Here is a 14,994-nt window from a genome sequence, read left to right as displayed (position 1 = left end):
AAGGAAGATGCGGGGTTGACCTCAGTTATCGGGCTGAAAGGTATTTATTTAGGTTTATTTTGGAAGCCCAACAAACTGGGACAATAAGATACAAATAAGCCCATTGAGATAAATATGAGATTGTACTTTAAAATGTTTTTGTACTAGTTCACCAATCAAGTATAGACAATGTTCTAATGTTGCTTGCGTACGTTGAATGTTGTACATCACATACCCCCCATTCAGACATTTCACAAGCCCAAGCAGTAACATTCTATTCTTTCCAGGTTTTAGTCATCACATTTGACGTTAAGAAACATCCCATAAATGTACAAAAGTAGGAATATGAGCATCTTGTTTAAGATTATGCGGTTCAAAACAAAAATATCTAAGGTGTTAGTACCCTCTAGTGCAGGGCAAGCACTGATACCAATGGTAGGTTTTTCCTTTTTAATTAGAAGGTCATGGATTCAAGTTAAGCAGCCTCTTTAAAAAGAGGGGTAAGACTATTTCCAAAAACAAATATTCCCTGACCCTTGCAAAGCAAGTAACCTCATGCATTCCTTTCATTAGTACCTTCTAGTGATAACTGATTGATAACAAACAAAAAGCAACCAGTTGATGCCCCCTTTTATCTAGTTCAAGGAAATAACACCCTGGGGAAAGCCAAAATCAAACAGGGAGAGCCAGTTTACCATGCTTCAGGATCACAGGTAGAATCAAGAAGATGGCGTTACATGTGATCTTGACATGAACGCCCCTTTTCTTGGGAAAATAATACTGCAACTAAAAAAGAAAAAATTCCAATTTTCCTAAAACTCAATCCACTTGTTTGAAAGCAGTCTTCAATTCAAAAGAACAGGATTTCCTCGTAACAATTAGTCTTTTGAGCACATACTTAATTCCAATATCAGAATCTGAACCGCATATCTAATGCTGAAACCATGGCCTTTGTGTTAGTGAATCAAGATAAACCCGATGGCTAGTTTTATAGATATTTCCACCCCCATCTCATTCAGATAACCCGATGGATGATAAAAAAGAGAAAGATAAACCGGTGCCTTTTTTCCCATTAACCAATGTTTGACCAAACAGTCCAAGTAAAAAGTCTGTTGGTGGCAACTGGGAGGTTACCAAATCAATCTACCTAGAACTCCATAGCAGCACCTTCCATGAGCGCAACTTTATCAACCCATCTTATTAATATTACTATTATTTTCAGATAAGTATGTTCATTACATTTTCTAAAAATATGAGCTTGTTCATCTTGGAAACTAGTATTACAACAAGAATCCTGACATGAGAAAACTGCTGAATGTCCACAACCACCTTTATACTAAAAACTAACAAAAGGAGCCTCTACCTAAGAGGGCCTTTATTGCATAAAACAAAGATAAGACACATAGAACTAGAAAAAATCTGATAAAAGACAGGGATCACACACTTCTTTTGATCCACAATAGGCAGCTTAGAAGCCTTAAGACTTTGAGATTTTTATCAACATTACTGCATGCAACAGGATACAAGCCACTTATTGATACTTAAAGAAGAACTTGTCCACCATATCAGCATTGAATCTCTGCACAGACACTAGTAACTTACAAAATGAACTAAGGGTCTAGAGTTTGGATGTACATATAAGACTCCAAATTGTGCCCAACTGGCCCATGCAGCCCTCATCTTCACAACAACTACTCCACTCGAATCTGCTTCATGAATTCTGATTTTCAAACCATTTATATCCATGGACATATACTTTGCAAGGTCGTTATACCTCATATCGTGTTTAAGGGCTCCCTATCAAATTTTCTTTGGTCTTCCTCTCTCTCTTACTATAAATTTCTTCTACTCCATCCATGAGCCTCACAGATGCATCTAAATAGCTTCTTTTCATACATGACATGGTCAAATCATTTTCATCTGTTTCACGCATTTTATCTTTAATAGGCATCACTCTAACCTTATTATGTATAATTTCATTTTTTAATTTTATTTTCTCTTGTATGGCCACACGTCTAACTTAATATCCTCACATCAGTTACTCATATTTTAACAATCCTCATTATTAGTAAAATCTTTAAAGAAACAAACTTCTTAACCAATCCAAAATGGCTGCCATCTCCATTGCCAAGATGTATAGTGATATTTACCTACTAAGAGAAAAAAAATTCCCTAGAAGCTAGATGACCTCCATCAAACTCAGCTGTGGTTCACCCAACAAGTTCAAAAGGGACTTTCAAAAACATCCCCCAGTTAACCGTGGAATGAAGCCAGAGCTTGGACACATACTACATCACCTAACTACAGTTTTCATGACACAGAATAAATACCATGTAAGAGAGTTGTCTGAGAGGAAAAGCAAAAAAATGGGAATCTTTCAAGCTTGTATACTTTCAAGTTCTGCTTAAACATGTAAAGTCAATAAAAGGAACATTGGAGAAAAACAAACCTTGCTAGGATCAAAACCAAATCCACTCATTTGCATCATACGCTGCGTATCATCCACGGCTGCAATAGAATATTAGGTCAATTTCTAAAAAATTAGTATTCATGGAAATTGCAAAACTGTAAACTAACAATCAGACCTCATTAAAAGATGATTGAGGTGTAAACCTGAACAGGTTGAAACATAATATAGATTCAAAGGTCAAATGACACTAACCATTTTCCTCTCCCAAGATAAGACTAAATAAACCCCGTAATCCAAACAAATTTAGAAAATACCTGACCAAAAAAACGCCGTTAGCAACCAGCTACTTTTAGCCAATAAAATAATGTTACATTAGATGCCAAAGACAGTTGAAGAGCTAGAAGAAGAAGTACCATGAGCGACTGCTGACATAGCTAACATCCACAGTGCTCAAGTCAATACCATTTTGCAGCATTGATCTAAACCTCTGAGTCAGTGGAAAAGGTATCTTTGCTGGAGAGACAGAAATTAGGCACATATATTCTTAATAACATCAATATGCACACACACTGACATATGTGGTTGGAAGACTCAAGGATTACATGTGAAATATGTATGTAAGCAGAAGCACTCTCTTCAATTTTGGAACCAAAAGGCAAAAGAAAACAAAAACAGTAGATTGAAGACAAGCAATCCAGGAAAACACAAGAAAGAAACATACAAAGCATACGAGTAACATATAAGCAAGTTATTGGAAACATAAAGGGATGAATTTGATATGGGCCAATAGACCAAATTCTTATGTTTCTTATAGTTCAATGAGATAAAAAGACTGACCTGCTACAAATCCAGAGAAGAAGAAGTTAACCCAGGCAAATGTAAGAGTCTGGCCAACAAACGGAAAAGTAAATAAGTATATAAAACAGCAAACAAGCAATATACCCAAGCAAGTGCAACCCAAAAGGAAAAGGAGTACACAACGAAGAAAAGATGAAAAACCACACAGAAATTCAGCACCTGGGGTATGATCATTGAAAGATTTTTCTTCATCATATCCATGGCCATGTTTGGATCAGAAAACATTTGTGCCTGTGCATTCTGTGCCTGGCCCTTGGGGACATGAAGTAAACCAGTCTCCTGCAATATTACATGTAAAATCCTCAAAATGTTTATGTAGACTCCAAGCCTATTTGTTTCAAAGATTAGAAAGTATCACATACATTTAAGGTCAAGATATATTGAAAGAAGCTTCATTTATTTATTGGACCTAAATCAGTTTACGTGCTGACCCAAGTTGCCATTATCCAATGTCGCCTCCATCACTATATTTCTGTCTATAAAACTAATCATGATTCCTATAAACCATATAGGATCTAAAATACAGAAACTCGTGGTATTTGGTAGAAAATTAGCCATTAATGCAGCAAAATCACTTCCACTATTGAAGGCAAATTGAAGATTCTAGCGCCGGGCTTCATATTTTCATTTTAGATAGCTAACAATGCTTGCTTTGATGAGAACAAGAGCGCCATAACTGAATTCCAACAGCTATTACCAACTAAAATAAAAAAAAAAAATCAATCTACAAGGCGCCGTAAGCTTGAATTCAATTAATTTCCAGTTTAACCTAAATAAAAAATCAATCCTTTTATCCTCTTGTCAACCTGAGACGATAAATTAAAATTTCTTCCAACAAACTTAACGAACAAAAAGAAAGAATGAAAGCGAACCTCGTTGCTGAAGTAAGCCCTACGAGCTCGAAACGACTTAGCAGGAATGAAATTCGCGCCAGCTCGTAGATTTCTAGCCCTAATTATAACCTGCCTGAATGACCCATAAGGAATATGACATTAGAAAAATCAAATTCGCACGTAGGGCTATACATATATACGTGTAGAGAGAGAGAGAGAGAGAGAGAGAGAGAGAGACCCTTCTTTGACGATCTTGGCATCGGGGTTCTGAGAAGAGCGCATGAGCTTGGAGACGAAGTAGCGAAGAACTCCGATCAGAACCATCACCACCGATAGAGGGATCAGCACCCAGTCTCTGATCGCTGTGTCTAACACCAAATCTTCCGCCATTGAATCAATCACCCCTCTCTCTCTCTCTCGCTCGCTGTTGATGTTGGGTACTTCAACGACCTTAGTAGTCCAAAACATCGAAGACCCTTCCTTTATAGTGTCCTTTTAACACAGTGTAGGCCCAACTAAAACAACCATCTTTATGAGAACCTGAGGCCCAATCTCAACAACTGAGACGTGAAAAAGTAAAACTTGGCCCAATACATACAGACAGAATGCCACCTGTTGCCCAAATACAATATCAGAAGTCGAGCACAGCACACACAATATACATGTAAAACTAGAGTATTGAAGCATATAATTATTATTATTATTATTATTATTATTCAGATCAATTTAATTTAATTTTGTTTGATTTTATGTATTTTAAAACAAAAAAAGGGAAGAAAAATGTTTAATTATGGAAGCATGGGTTCTATTGTTTTGGCCTTTTTTGGATAACTAAATATATAGAATAGAATGTGCCAACTTCCTTTTGTTCCGTTCATTGCCTTTGCTGCAACTGTCAGGTCAGGAAAGATCCCTAGCTTGCTGCCATACTACGTTGCTTGCTTTCTTTATTCGTTTGCATACGTTTGAAGCCTTTCTCAGTATTCTTCTTCTACAAGACATATGCATTCTTGGATCTTGGCCCTGTTAATTGAGTGAATTCCAAACATATATACATTCAGATGGGTATGCCCAATGCCCTCCTCCTCCACCACATTCAGCTGTAAAAAATGATCTCAGCGTCACTCCCATTATTGGTCTGTGGAGCAAGAACTTCATACACTCCTTGTCTCAGTCTGAAATGTCATCTCAAAAACTCTCCTCACAAAGCAAATATTTCCGCCGTCGTTCATTTACCATTATTGCTCCGCAAAGATTTCATTCAATTCAGCTTCTGCTCAAGGTACGGAGGCATATCAATGGCGGCGTTGAGCGCCAAAGATTCAGGATCAGGAGAGGAAGATAACGGCGCTTTGGAGGCGGTTCTTAAGCTTTATACTGCAATAAAACACAGAAATATCAGCGAGTTGTCTGATATAATCGAGGAAGAATGCCAGTGCCTATCCAACTTCATCTCCACGTTTCAACCCTTCTATGGGAAGAAGGTGCGTTCAAAATTAGCACCTTCACTTGGTTTTATGTAAGATGGGTTGATATTTTGTGGTCATAGACAATCTGTTTAGTTGATTTGGCCGGGGTTGTTTTCTTGCAGCAAGTGTTGGATTTCTTCTCCACTCTGATGAAAAACATGGGAACTAGCATTCAGTTTGTGGTGCAACCCACACTTCATGATGGGATGAATGTTGGTGTTTCTTGGAGTTTAGGTTTGTCCTCCTAATTTTTTTGAAGAAATTTATCTTCTTTTGCAGGCATTTTGCGATACGAGATCTGCGTGCTTGTTTAGCTTTTCCCCTTTTTCCTGCAGAATGCAACAAGACTCATGTACCTCTAGGGAAAGGTTTCAGCTTGTACATGTGCCATGCCTACCAAGGGAAAGTTATGATAAGGTGAGGAAAGTAATAATCACATAAAAAAAAAAAAAAGATTATATGGAGTCACTCCACATGGATAGTCACTTGCCATTCTAAAAAAAATTAGGTTTAAATGAAATTAGAGATTTCAATTTTGAGTTATATCCCTATATAAATTTGAATAGTCATCCGTTATTCTTAAAGGAGAGTTAAAAAGTAAAGATGTTAATATTACAATCACTAATAATTTTTATAATTGTTATCCACAATGACTTGAGATAATTCTCATATATACCATAAACAACAAAGTATTAAATTGGCCAGCATAAAATCTAGCCTCATGAGCCAGATAGGAATTAGGCAATGCTCATTTTGCATGCAATGATCTCTTGGCACTAGTTTAATCCTTTTTGCTAACAAAAGTCAAAACATAATCTCATTGCCCTTTTCTCTAGCAAAAAAACCAAAATAGGATAGCATTTAATGAATTTGCACGTATTAACAATAATTCTAAACTTATCATTGGGCTGTTACATGGATGACTTAGGAATGTGGAGATGTTCATGGAGCCACTGCTTCACATTGAACCTCTTAGATTGGTAAGCGACAAATTGACAAAGATACATCTACGACACAATTTTGCCAAGAGACTGTATAATCAACTCTCATTTGTATTTTTGGCAGAAAATGATGGGTTCTTGGATGACTGTAATGGACAAGATTGGATCCAATGCAGTGTTCAAGGGTAATATGAAGAGATCAATATATCTCCTGCTGGCTCTTCTCCTCATGATAGCCTTACTCTTGTTTCCAAGGCTCTTTTGCAAGAAGCCATAGCATAAGATCCAAATCATACCACCTGGTGCCTCTACTTGCAAAAGTGACTTCCCTTGAGGCAAATCAACAATGCAGCAAAGCCTGAATCTTGTCAGGAAGAATCAAATGGAAATGGCTTCTAAAACAGATGATGATCGATCATATAGTCTTCATTGATATGTACAGAACTTGCAGCTTCACATAATCTAGCATCAATGTAACAACCGTTGCATATTGGTCATTATAAGAAACAAAATTCGAAATGAAGATGAAAGAAACAAAGCCTTGGGGTTTACATATCCATGAAACAGGCACAGCCCATAACATCATATCACGCTTCATCCGTAATTCTGCCCATCTGACCAAGTCAACAGGATGTGAAACATGATTAATCAATTCTATGTCCATGAGAAGAAGAGATACTGAAATGCACATCAAAGGCTCTGGTGCCAGGAAGCCGACAGAACTTATTACTCCAATAAACTTCAACTTCTATGCAGCCTAGGAAGGTTAGACATTTGCAAGGGATAATAACTCTAGATTGACAACAAAATCTCAACCAGGCTCATGGGATAATTACAAAACATCTGTTTCCACTTGCCAATGTACATTTTTACATTCTAGTTGTAAATAAACAAGTCGCCCAAAGCATCACAACTACCAAGTCAATAAACAAAAGGAACCTAAAAATAAAGAGAACAACAACATATAGGCCAACATGTTCATTGGGCATCTTCCATGGCATCACAAATAACTAGACGGCAGTATCACTTCAAACCTGCAAGACATTAAATGGAAGATAGCATTATTCAGCCAAGCATAGGTGAAAAAAAAAAAGCCTTGTAATTCTGAATGAGTGAAACTGATGGGGGACGCAAGTGTGAAACCAACACATAGACACAAAAGCGAGCAATAGCAGAAGATGGCAAGACAGTTAACAAGCTATAAACTGACAGAATATAAAAATTAGCTCCAAGAAGATGATCACTTTAAGTTCATTTTAGGACTAACCAGTTCATATGACCAGAAATCAGCATTGCTTGAATAGATGATGGCGTGCCAACATCTCTGATATACCCAGTGCAGAAATGCTTTCACATCCAAAAAGCTCCCGAAGCTTTGCATCACATATTATTGCCATTGAGTTCATAGGATCCTATGAGAACAAAAATAGGATACTCCCAATAAATCTACAAATATGAAACATGGAAAACCAAAAATAATTTAAGAAATGCCACAAGCAAAGGAGGTTAAATAAGGTTCAACAATGCTTCTGATTATGGCTTATGAATAGTACTTTGTTGATATTATGTGATTCAAAATAGTTTTATCAGATTTTTGGCATGCTGTTACATGTTGCTGAGATGCATTTTTATTTGTTTCATTTAAATATAAATATGTCTCATTATATGCTGTTATATATATATGATGTTAATATATATATCTGCTGCATGTTATTAATATCTTTGGGCTGTTGTGTTTATATGGGCCGAGCCCATATTATTTCCGTGTTGCCTCTTGTGCTGCTGGCCGAGCCCATTCCTGATTACCCATGTTGGCGTTGCTATAAAAGGGCAGCTCGATGCCCTAATCTCCAAAACTTTCTGATATTTGTTTTGTGCTCTCTCTCTCTCTGAAAACCCTAAGTCGGCGATTCTTGAAGCGAGACACTCTTCGTGAATCCTTCGTTCTGATCTATGTTTCAATCGATTCTTTGGTTGCTTCCATGGTAAGATCTGACGGTAAGAACGGTTATTGCTTAATCTCTATGTGTTTTAAACGCCTGAGACATGAGAGGTTGTTGACTGATAGAACAGATTTTTGCCTTGATCGTGAGATCGGTATAGAACAGATCTACCTTGATCTTGTTGTTTTTCCATTCTGTTTTTCAGTTGTATTGCAATACTGTTTCTATTTTTCTGTTCATGATCTTGTAATCGTTTGTAAACTTGAGATCTAGTAGATTGACTAGAGGCGGAGCCTCTGCCGTGAGTAGAATTTATTGATCCGAACACGTATATCGCTGTGTCTTGCATTTATACTTTTCTGATTTAAAGTTTTGGTTTACTGTGTATCACGCTTAATCTATGTTTGGCCGAGAAATCAGGTTGTACAAAACCTACATACTTATTCCTTAAATGGGGTTTTGAAGTTTTAGCCGTAAGGATCTGTTTACTACTATCCTAGAATAATTCCAGCAAACAACTAACCAGATACTGACAAGTTACCGTTGAGAGATGAATAAGTATGGAGTTTATTTTCTGATTAGCAAGTTGGCTTAAGTATTAGCAACATAGCACAAGTCAGCTGCTTAGTCAACTTCCCATAGAAGCATGGTGAAATACCCTCAATAGTCACCTACATGCATTTATGCATTCATGCATTCATATTTTCATATATAACATGCGAGAGAGAGAGGGGAGGTATACTCTTGTCTCTATGATCAAGTAAATGGCGGAAATACACCAACAAGGCTGCCTACCTCCAAACGATTAACCTTTATGTACTCCCAAACACATCTCAAGGCCTCTGATTGGAGCATCTCCTTTTTCCAGTAGCAAAAAAGTTGGCAAGGGCTTCAGATATTACTACCAGAGGTGGACCAGATTCAACACTTCCAGTTGCAGATTCAACATCTAGCTTCAACTTTTTAACTTGGCCTGATTTTTCTGCATGTTAAGGGAAAAGGGTAAAAAGGATAAAACCTATACAAGCTGAGAAAAACTCAGAACCGAATGAGTTGTATTTCATATTACATACTCGTAGGTTCAAGAGGAATAATATGTTTAGCAAGCAGTTTATTCATCTTGAACATATCAGTGCAATCTGTTTCAAACACAATGCGTAAAGCTTCATCACAGATTATATTCCTCTTGTTGCTTGGATCCTGGAGATTGTTTTTCCTAATATATGCCCAAAGCTGCTTCACAATCTGAACCAGCCAAAAGCAGATTATAGAATTCCCATACAATAAGGAGTGGTTTAGATCACAGATAAAATTGACTAAGAAATAGCTTGGTCTTAGAATCACCTCAGTCCTTGGCAGCGCTGGCTGACCAACAATGGCCTGAAGTTCAGGTGAAACACCACAAACCTTGTTTAGGCCTCCTGACCCTCCTCTTCTTTTGGTTCCAGCAGGAGTACTAGATTAAAGTTTTCAATGACAGACGATCAAGTTACATGCTACATTGCACAGTTTTGCAGTGAAAGATAATACTAGGTTATCTTTGGTGCATTGAATAAAAAAGAAGTGCAGAGAGATGTATATTGAAAAGTCAAGCAAGTTAAAAAACAAAAATGGGCATACAGTATTGCTGCTCAATAGGAGAGACAAACCATAGAAAGTGCAAGCACAATGCATACACTCTTCAGCTAGCCATTTCTTACATTCCACTGAGAAAAGTATCAGGAGAACAGTATGCCAGCGTATTAATTTTGATATTAAAAAAATAGGGGACATCTGTTTTAGTATAAAAGCAATGAATATATTGATGTATTCATATGTCAGTAAGTTGCTGCACCTAACTGTTCACTAACACAAGAAGGCAAAATGCCAAAGCATTAAGTTGCAACCCTGCTTTCTATTCTCACTTTTTATGTATCACCTTACATATAAAGAATAGCGCATTTGTGGACAAAATATGCTCAAACAGTAGCCATTGGAAGGAAAACCAAAACTAGACATAAATTACTTATGAGCATAATTTAGCCTGTAAACTGAGTTTCAGCTCATTTTTTTCATTCTACAACAACAATCACAAGTCGTAATTCCATGAAGTGGGGCAGGCTACTAATTTTATTCTGAATCTCTTTCACCATAACAGCTCTGACAAGACTGTAGAAGCATTGCAAATGATTCAAGAAACTTACCTAGGAATTGAGTTAGGCTATTTAATTGGCACTTATCAATTAGGTTTGAAGTTCAGTATATCTACTATTAATTGAAAGGCCATGATAGCTTATGATAATGCCTCACTGAAATGATCTTTACCCTGCCCTTTAACTTTTTGCTAGCCCTTTAGGTAAAGTTCTCAGTGGTTCTTACCTAGAGCACTTGACTCAAATCCTTATACTCGACCATGTGAGCAAGCACACACTTTTCCCTGTACAAAATAATCAATTAAAAGGAACATTTCGTTACAAATATATGCCAGATTGTTCCTATTGGTGACATTGCAAGGAGAAACCTGTTCTTTAGCAGGTAAAAACTGCAATATTCATCGAACTATTGTCTACTTCATAGATAAAACAAATAATAGTAAAGTGAGCAGCTGTTCCCCTGCTTAACGAATAAAAAGCTAAAAGGCAATCTGGGAATTTGTTCCCCCTTAAAGAAGGAAAATTTTCAAGGTTTAACACTTCCTCACGGCAACCCATTAGCATTTTTGAAATTATTTTGGGGAAGAAAAATGAAATCATGACTTCTACAACTGATAAGAGGCAAGAAACCCAACTCCACACCAACCCTAATTTTACTACCAGGAAAACAAAATTTGCTTGCATTATGTACAATACCCAAAAGGCTAAACAAAAGATAACCGAGAGAAAAAAAGGGAGGCGGGGGGGGGGAAACCTTTCTTTCGGAATTTCAGAGGCATTAGCAGCCGCATTGAGAACATTTGCTTCCCTTTGTTGTCTCTGCAGTTGAGGTTGCGGCGGCGGAGGGTTGTTGAAGTTGAGAACGTCGGCGGAGCGGTAGAGGTGGTGGTGCGGGGGAAGGGCAAAGTGGGAAGGGACTTGGGGTGGTACTGAGGGGACAAATGGTCTGTAGAGGGGGTCGGTGATAGAGAGGAGATCTGATGGCTGATGAAGCTGGCCTTGTGGACAGGTCGAGGCCTAGTTTCGCCTCCAGTTGCTGAACAACGCCGTTTAAGGTTGTGACGGTGTTAGGGTCAGATTGCCGGAGGCGGAGCACAGCCTCTACTCCTTTTGCTATCTCTTGGTCGGACACCATGGCTACGCTGCCTTCATATGACACTACTATTAGTATCAGACACCAACCACCAACCACCACAACCCACCATCAAACGGTTCCCTCCCTCTCTCCCTTCCTCTTCCAGGTTGATTGGCGAAGCATCGAAGGGAACCATGGTATTTGAGATTTGTTGTTCCTTTGTCTTCGCGCCCACGCGTTAAGGGAATCGAGGGTAAAAGTGGAAGTCGACAAAAGTTCAGGCCGCATCAGCGTCCGCTCTTTTACTTTAAAGAATAAAGAAGATAAAGAGCAGAAGAGAGATAAATGGAAAAAGACAAATAAAGAGCTGGGACTGAATTCCCGACGGATCTGGCTGCCGGAGCGACGAGTTTAAGTTGCTAGAAATTACCATAATATCCTTATGGGAGAAGTGAGTTACTAGACATGGCAATATTTATATTCTTGTCTTAGGGTTTTATTAAAAAAAAAAAGAAAAAGAATAATTTAATTTTTCATAAAAAAAAAAAAAACTTTAATTGTCATGTGATTGATATTGGAGTAAATCTGAATATAAGCAAGAATTAAGTAATGTCAAATATTGTGTTAGAAGACCATTGGGTTTGTGGCTTAATCTAATATGATTTATATAATATAATAATAATAATTATATACATTTTAGAATCTAAATCAGACCCAAATTTAGTTTTAATTTATGATTAGAGCAATGATAAATCCAAAAATTTAAATTAAATTATTATTAATTTTGAGTTTAAATTTATTTATAAAATTCGAAGCTTATAAGCAAAAGCCCATTGGCCAAAGCCCATGGACCCAAACCAAAATCCAAGCTTGAAAGCGTAGCATAAGCGAGCGAGGAGCCAGCTGTCAAAGCGAAGTCCATGGCCCAATTCCTGAACCTACCGCGCCCTCCGCCTCCAGCAGCCGCCGTAAACTGCCGGTCATCGACCCGTCCCGACTGCTCCCCACGTCTACGTGGCGACGGCTGGGCTTCTGTGCGCCGCGGCCTCGACTCCAACGGCAGATTCACTTGCCTCTTCTCGGATAATCGGAGGGAGGTAAACCAACTAAAAGGCCGCCGTTATTCATCTCGTCGAATTGATTGCATAACATACCCTTTCTATTTCCTGTTTGCTTGCTTGGAAACTTCCCAGATGTCTGCTGACTCTTGTTTACAGATGTTTGTGAAGAATCCTGAAATCGGTTTCGGCTTAGGTTCCGATTCAGCTAATGGCTGCTGGATTTGCTTGGATTGTCTCTGAGTTGGGGATTTGGAATTTTAAGAAAACTGTGTTAACTCTTATTCCACGTTTGACTTGCTAGTTTTAGGAACTAATTTTGGAAATGAATACGAATTCTGTGGCAATAAAAGAACTGTTTTTCAATTCGACAGGATTGGCACTGAAACCAACTCCAATTCGCGCTAACCACTGATTGACTGTGGCACATTGTATTCCTTTCCTGTTTTACCCTTGAGGTTATGATTGAATGATTTTTCTTGGTTGCCGTAAATTACTTACTAGAAGACTGATTCATTATTTCATCAATCTGGAGGCAATGGCTAGCCACTTAATCAGTAGTTTTACCACATGCTGTCTTCTGAACTTTGCATGAAAGAATTTACAAGAAAGTCAACTTGGTAAGATTTTTTCCTGTCTAATGGAATTTAGCCTCATGAGACACACGCAAAAAATACCATTCAAGATGTTTTTGATTGAGGCATTCATTACTATATGATCTGATCTGATTCAACCAATGCTCTCTAAACTTGTTGTAATAGGAATAACTCCTGCAGTTGAACGAGCCTAGTTGCATGATAGTAGTCAATGACATTGCTGAAATTAGCAAAGCCACATAACTTGAGCGGATAATTGTTATTTTAATTATGTGTCAGACAGTCCTTTGTTCTCCAGAACAATAGAGTGGATGTAAAGTGTTGTGCTTCTTCTATTGATTCAATTTTGTATTTGAATTTTCTTTTTTTAAGTTTTTCTCCCCCACCCTATCATCACTGGCAACCCAGAGGTCACCAACAATTCCTCCAAGTTGTTGACTCCCAAAATTATTATACACACACCCCTCTCGTATATGCAAACCAGAGGCTTATCAACTATAAAGAGCTATGGAAAAGAGAGCAGAATATCACATGTTGGTCAACCATGGTGGGTTCTACCCTATCAACGTATTACACATCTGCCTCCAAATCCACTTCACCCAACTTTGTCTTCAAAAAAAATTTTTCATTTTTCTTCATCACTTGTCTCACACTCTATCTTAGTCCCTCAGAATTTGGCGAAGCAGTGGCATTGCCACCCCTTCACCACCACCATTTCCCCTCTTGGAGTCACAATCCGGTGCACCCCCCACCAAGGCTACCACTACACCCCACCACATCCCCAGCCAACTCCACCATGGGCCTGGATTTTGCCTCACCCCACTTGAGGGAAGATGGAGGCATCAATGCACTCCCCCATGATGGCACCAAGAGCTACCCTCCATGCAATACCAAGTAGAGCAAGTGTATGGTGTGTGGGGATGCCAAGGGATCGCTGAGTTTCCAGAGGGATAGGTTCATTTACAGCGACTTCTTGCTGCCGATGCCATTCTGATTTCTGGCAATATTGGTTGTCAGCAGTGATGACTGGTGGTGGAGGAGGAAAAATGGGAACGAAACAAAAATTGTGAAAACACTTTGTGGGTTTTCATTTGTGGAAACCAAACAAAAATTGTGAAAAAACCTTTATGGAATAAAAAATGAGAAAACAAATGTCATTTTCAGTTTTCATTGCCATAATAGTAAAAACAAAATGAAAACCAAATGGTAGCAAAAATGAATCCTTGTAACTTGCATGAATTGTTAGCACTAGCTGGAATGGCAGGCATCCAAAGGATCTTTAGGTTGGGTGCAAAGGAAACTTAATGGCTTGCTTGCAGATATGATCTTATTCCAAAAGATGCTATATCAGCTACACATCCTCCTTGCATTTTTGCCAGAGAATTTGCTAGTGAATTTATTGAGTTATGCTGTTGAAGTTTTATTCAACGAGGAAAATAGAAGCATGGATGATAAGATTCTGCTATGTGGTTTCTTTTCGAAGTACATTATTGGTTTTTTTGCAATTACTTTTCTCTCTATCCTTTTTTTTTTTTTAATTCATTTTCTCTCTATTCTTTCCATTTCTTGTCGACCTCTTTATTTTAACATATCTGGTTGCAGGAACAAGCGAGGAAAGCTTTAGAAAGTGCACTTGTGGAAAGAAAACTGAATTTGAGAAATGGGACAAAGAAATTAAGAAGAGAGAGGAGGCAGGGGTG

The 14,994-nt window shown here is 38.1% G+C and overlaps 4 protein-coding genes and 1 pseudogene across 4 annotated transcripts in view; 2 read left to right on the top strand and 3 right to left on the bottom strand.

Annotated features, from left to right (window-relative positions):
• Window positions 1–14,994, bottom strand: part of LOC127808696 (uncharacterized) — a gene marked incomplete in the record, with an annotated part of 30,099 nt that overhangs the window by 684 nt on the left and 14,421 nt on the right. Inside the window, 7 exon segments of the mRNA XM_052347273.1 lie at window positions 2,429–2,487; window positions 2,642–2,703; window positions 2,803–2,902; window positions 3,227–3,275; window positions 3,407–3,526; window positions 4,120–4,213; window positions 4,319–4,530. Of these exon segments, the coding sequence (XP_052203233.1) occupies window positions 2,429–2,487; window positions 2,642–2,703; window positions 2,803–2,902; window positions 3,227–3,275; window positions 3,407–3,526; window positions 4,120–4,213; window positions 4,319–4,530 (696 nt within the window).
• The window catches only part of LOC127808695 (tonoplast dicarboxylate transporter), a 49,662-nt gene that overhangs the window by 32,136 nt on the left and 2,532 nt on the right, over window positions 1–14,994 (bottom strand). The window lies entirely within an intron of this gene.
• On the top strand, window positions 5,141–7,169 carry LOC127808702 (uncharacterized). Its single transcript, XM_052347279.1, has 5 exons — window positions 5,141–5,564; window positions 5,672–5,783; window positions 5,885–5,966; window positions 6,478–6,529; window positions 6,615–7,169. Exons 1-5 carry the CDS (start codon window positions 5,190–5,192, stop codon window positions 6,765–6,767), a joined length of 774 nt encoding a protein of 257 aa, XP_052203239.1. The 5' UTR covers window positions 5,141–5,189; the 3' UTR covers window positions 6,768–7,169.
• Window positions 7,320–11,944, bottom strand: LOC127808699 (uncharacterized; annotated as a pseudogene).
• The window catches only part of LOC127808703 (uncharacterized), a 27,997-nt gene continuing 25,489 nt past the window's right edge, over window positions 12,487–14,994 (top strand). Inside the window, exon 1 of the mRNA XM_052347281.1 lies at window positions 12,487–12,737. Coding sequence (XP_052203241.1) covers window positions 12,561–12,737 — 177 coding nt within the window. The 5' untranslated portion in view covers window positions 12,487–12,560. The remainder of the gene's footprint in view (window positions 12,738–14,994) is intronic.

Source organism: Diospyros lotus, chromosome 8, assembly GCF_014633365.1.
Source record: "Diospyros lotus cultivar Yz01 chromosome 8, ASM1463336v1, whole genome shotgun sequence".
Taxonomy (NCBI): Eukaryota; Viridiplantae; Streptophyta; class Magnoliopsida; order Ericales; family Ebenaceae; genus Diospyros; species Diospyros lotus.
The sequence above is the reverse complement of the archived record's forward strand: the minus strand, read 5'-3'. Positions and strand labels throughout refer to the sequence as shown.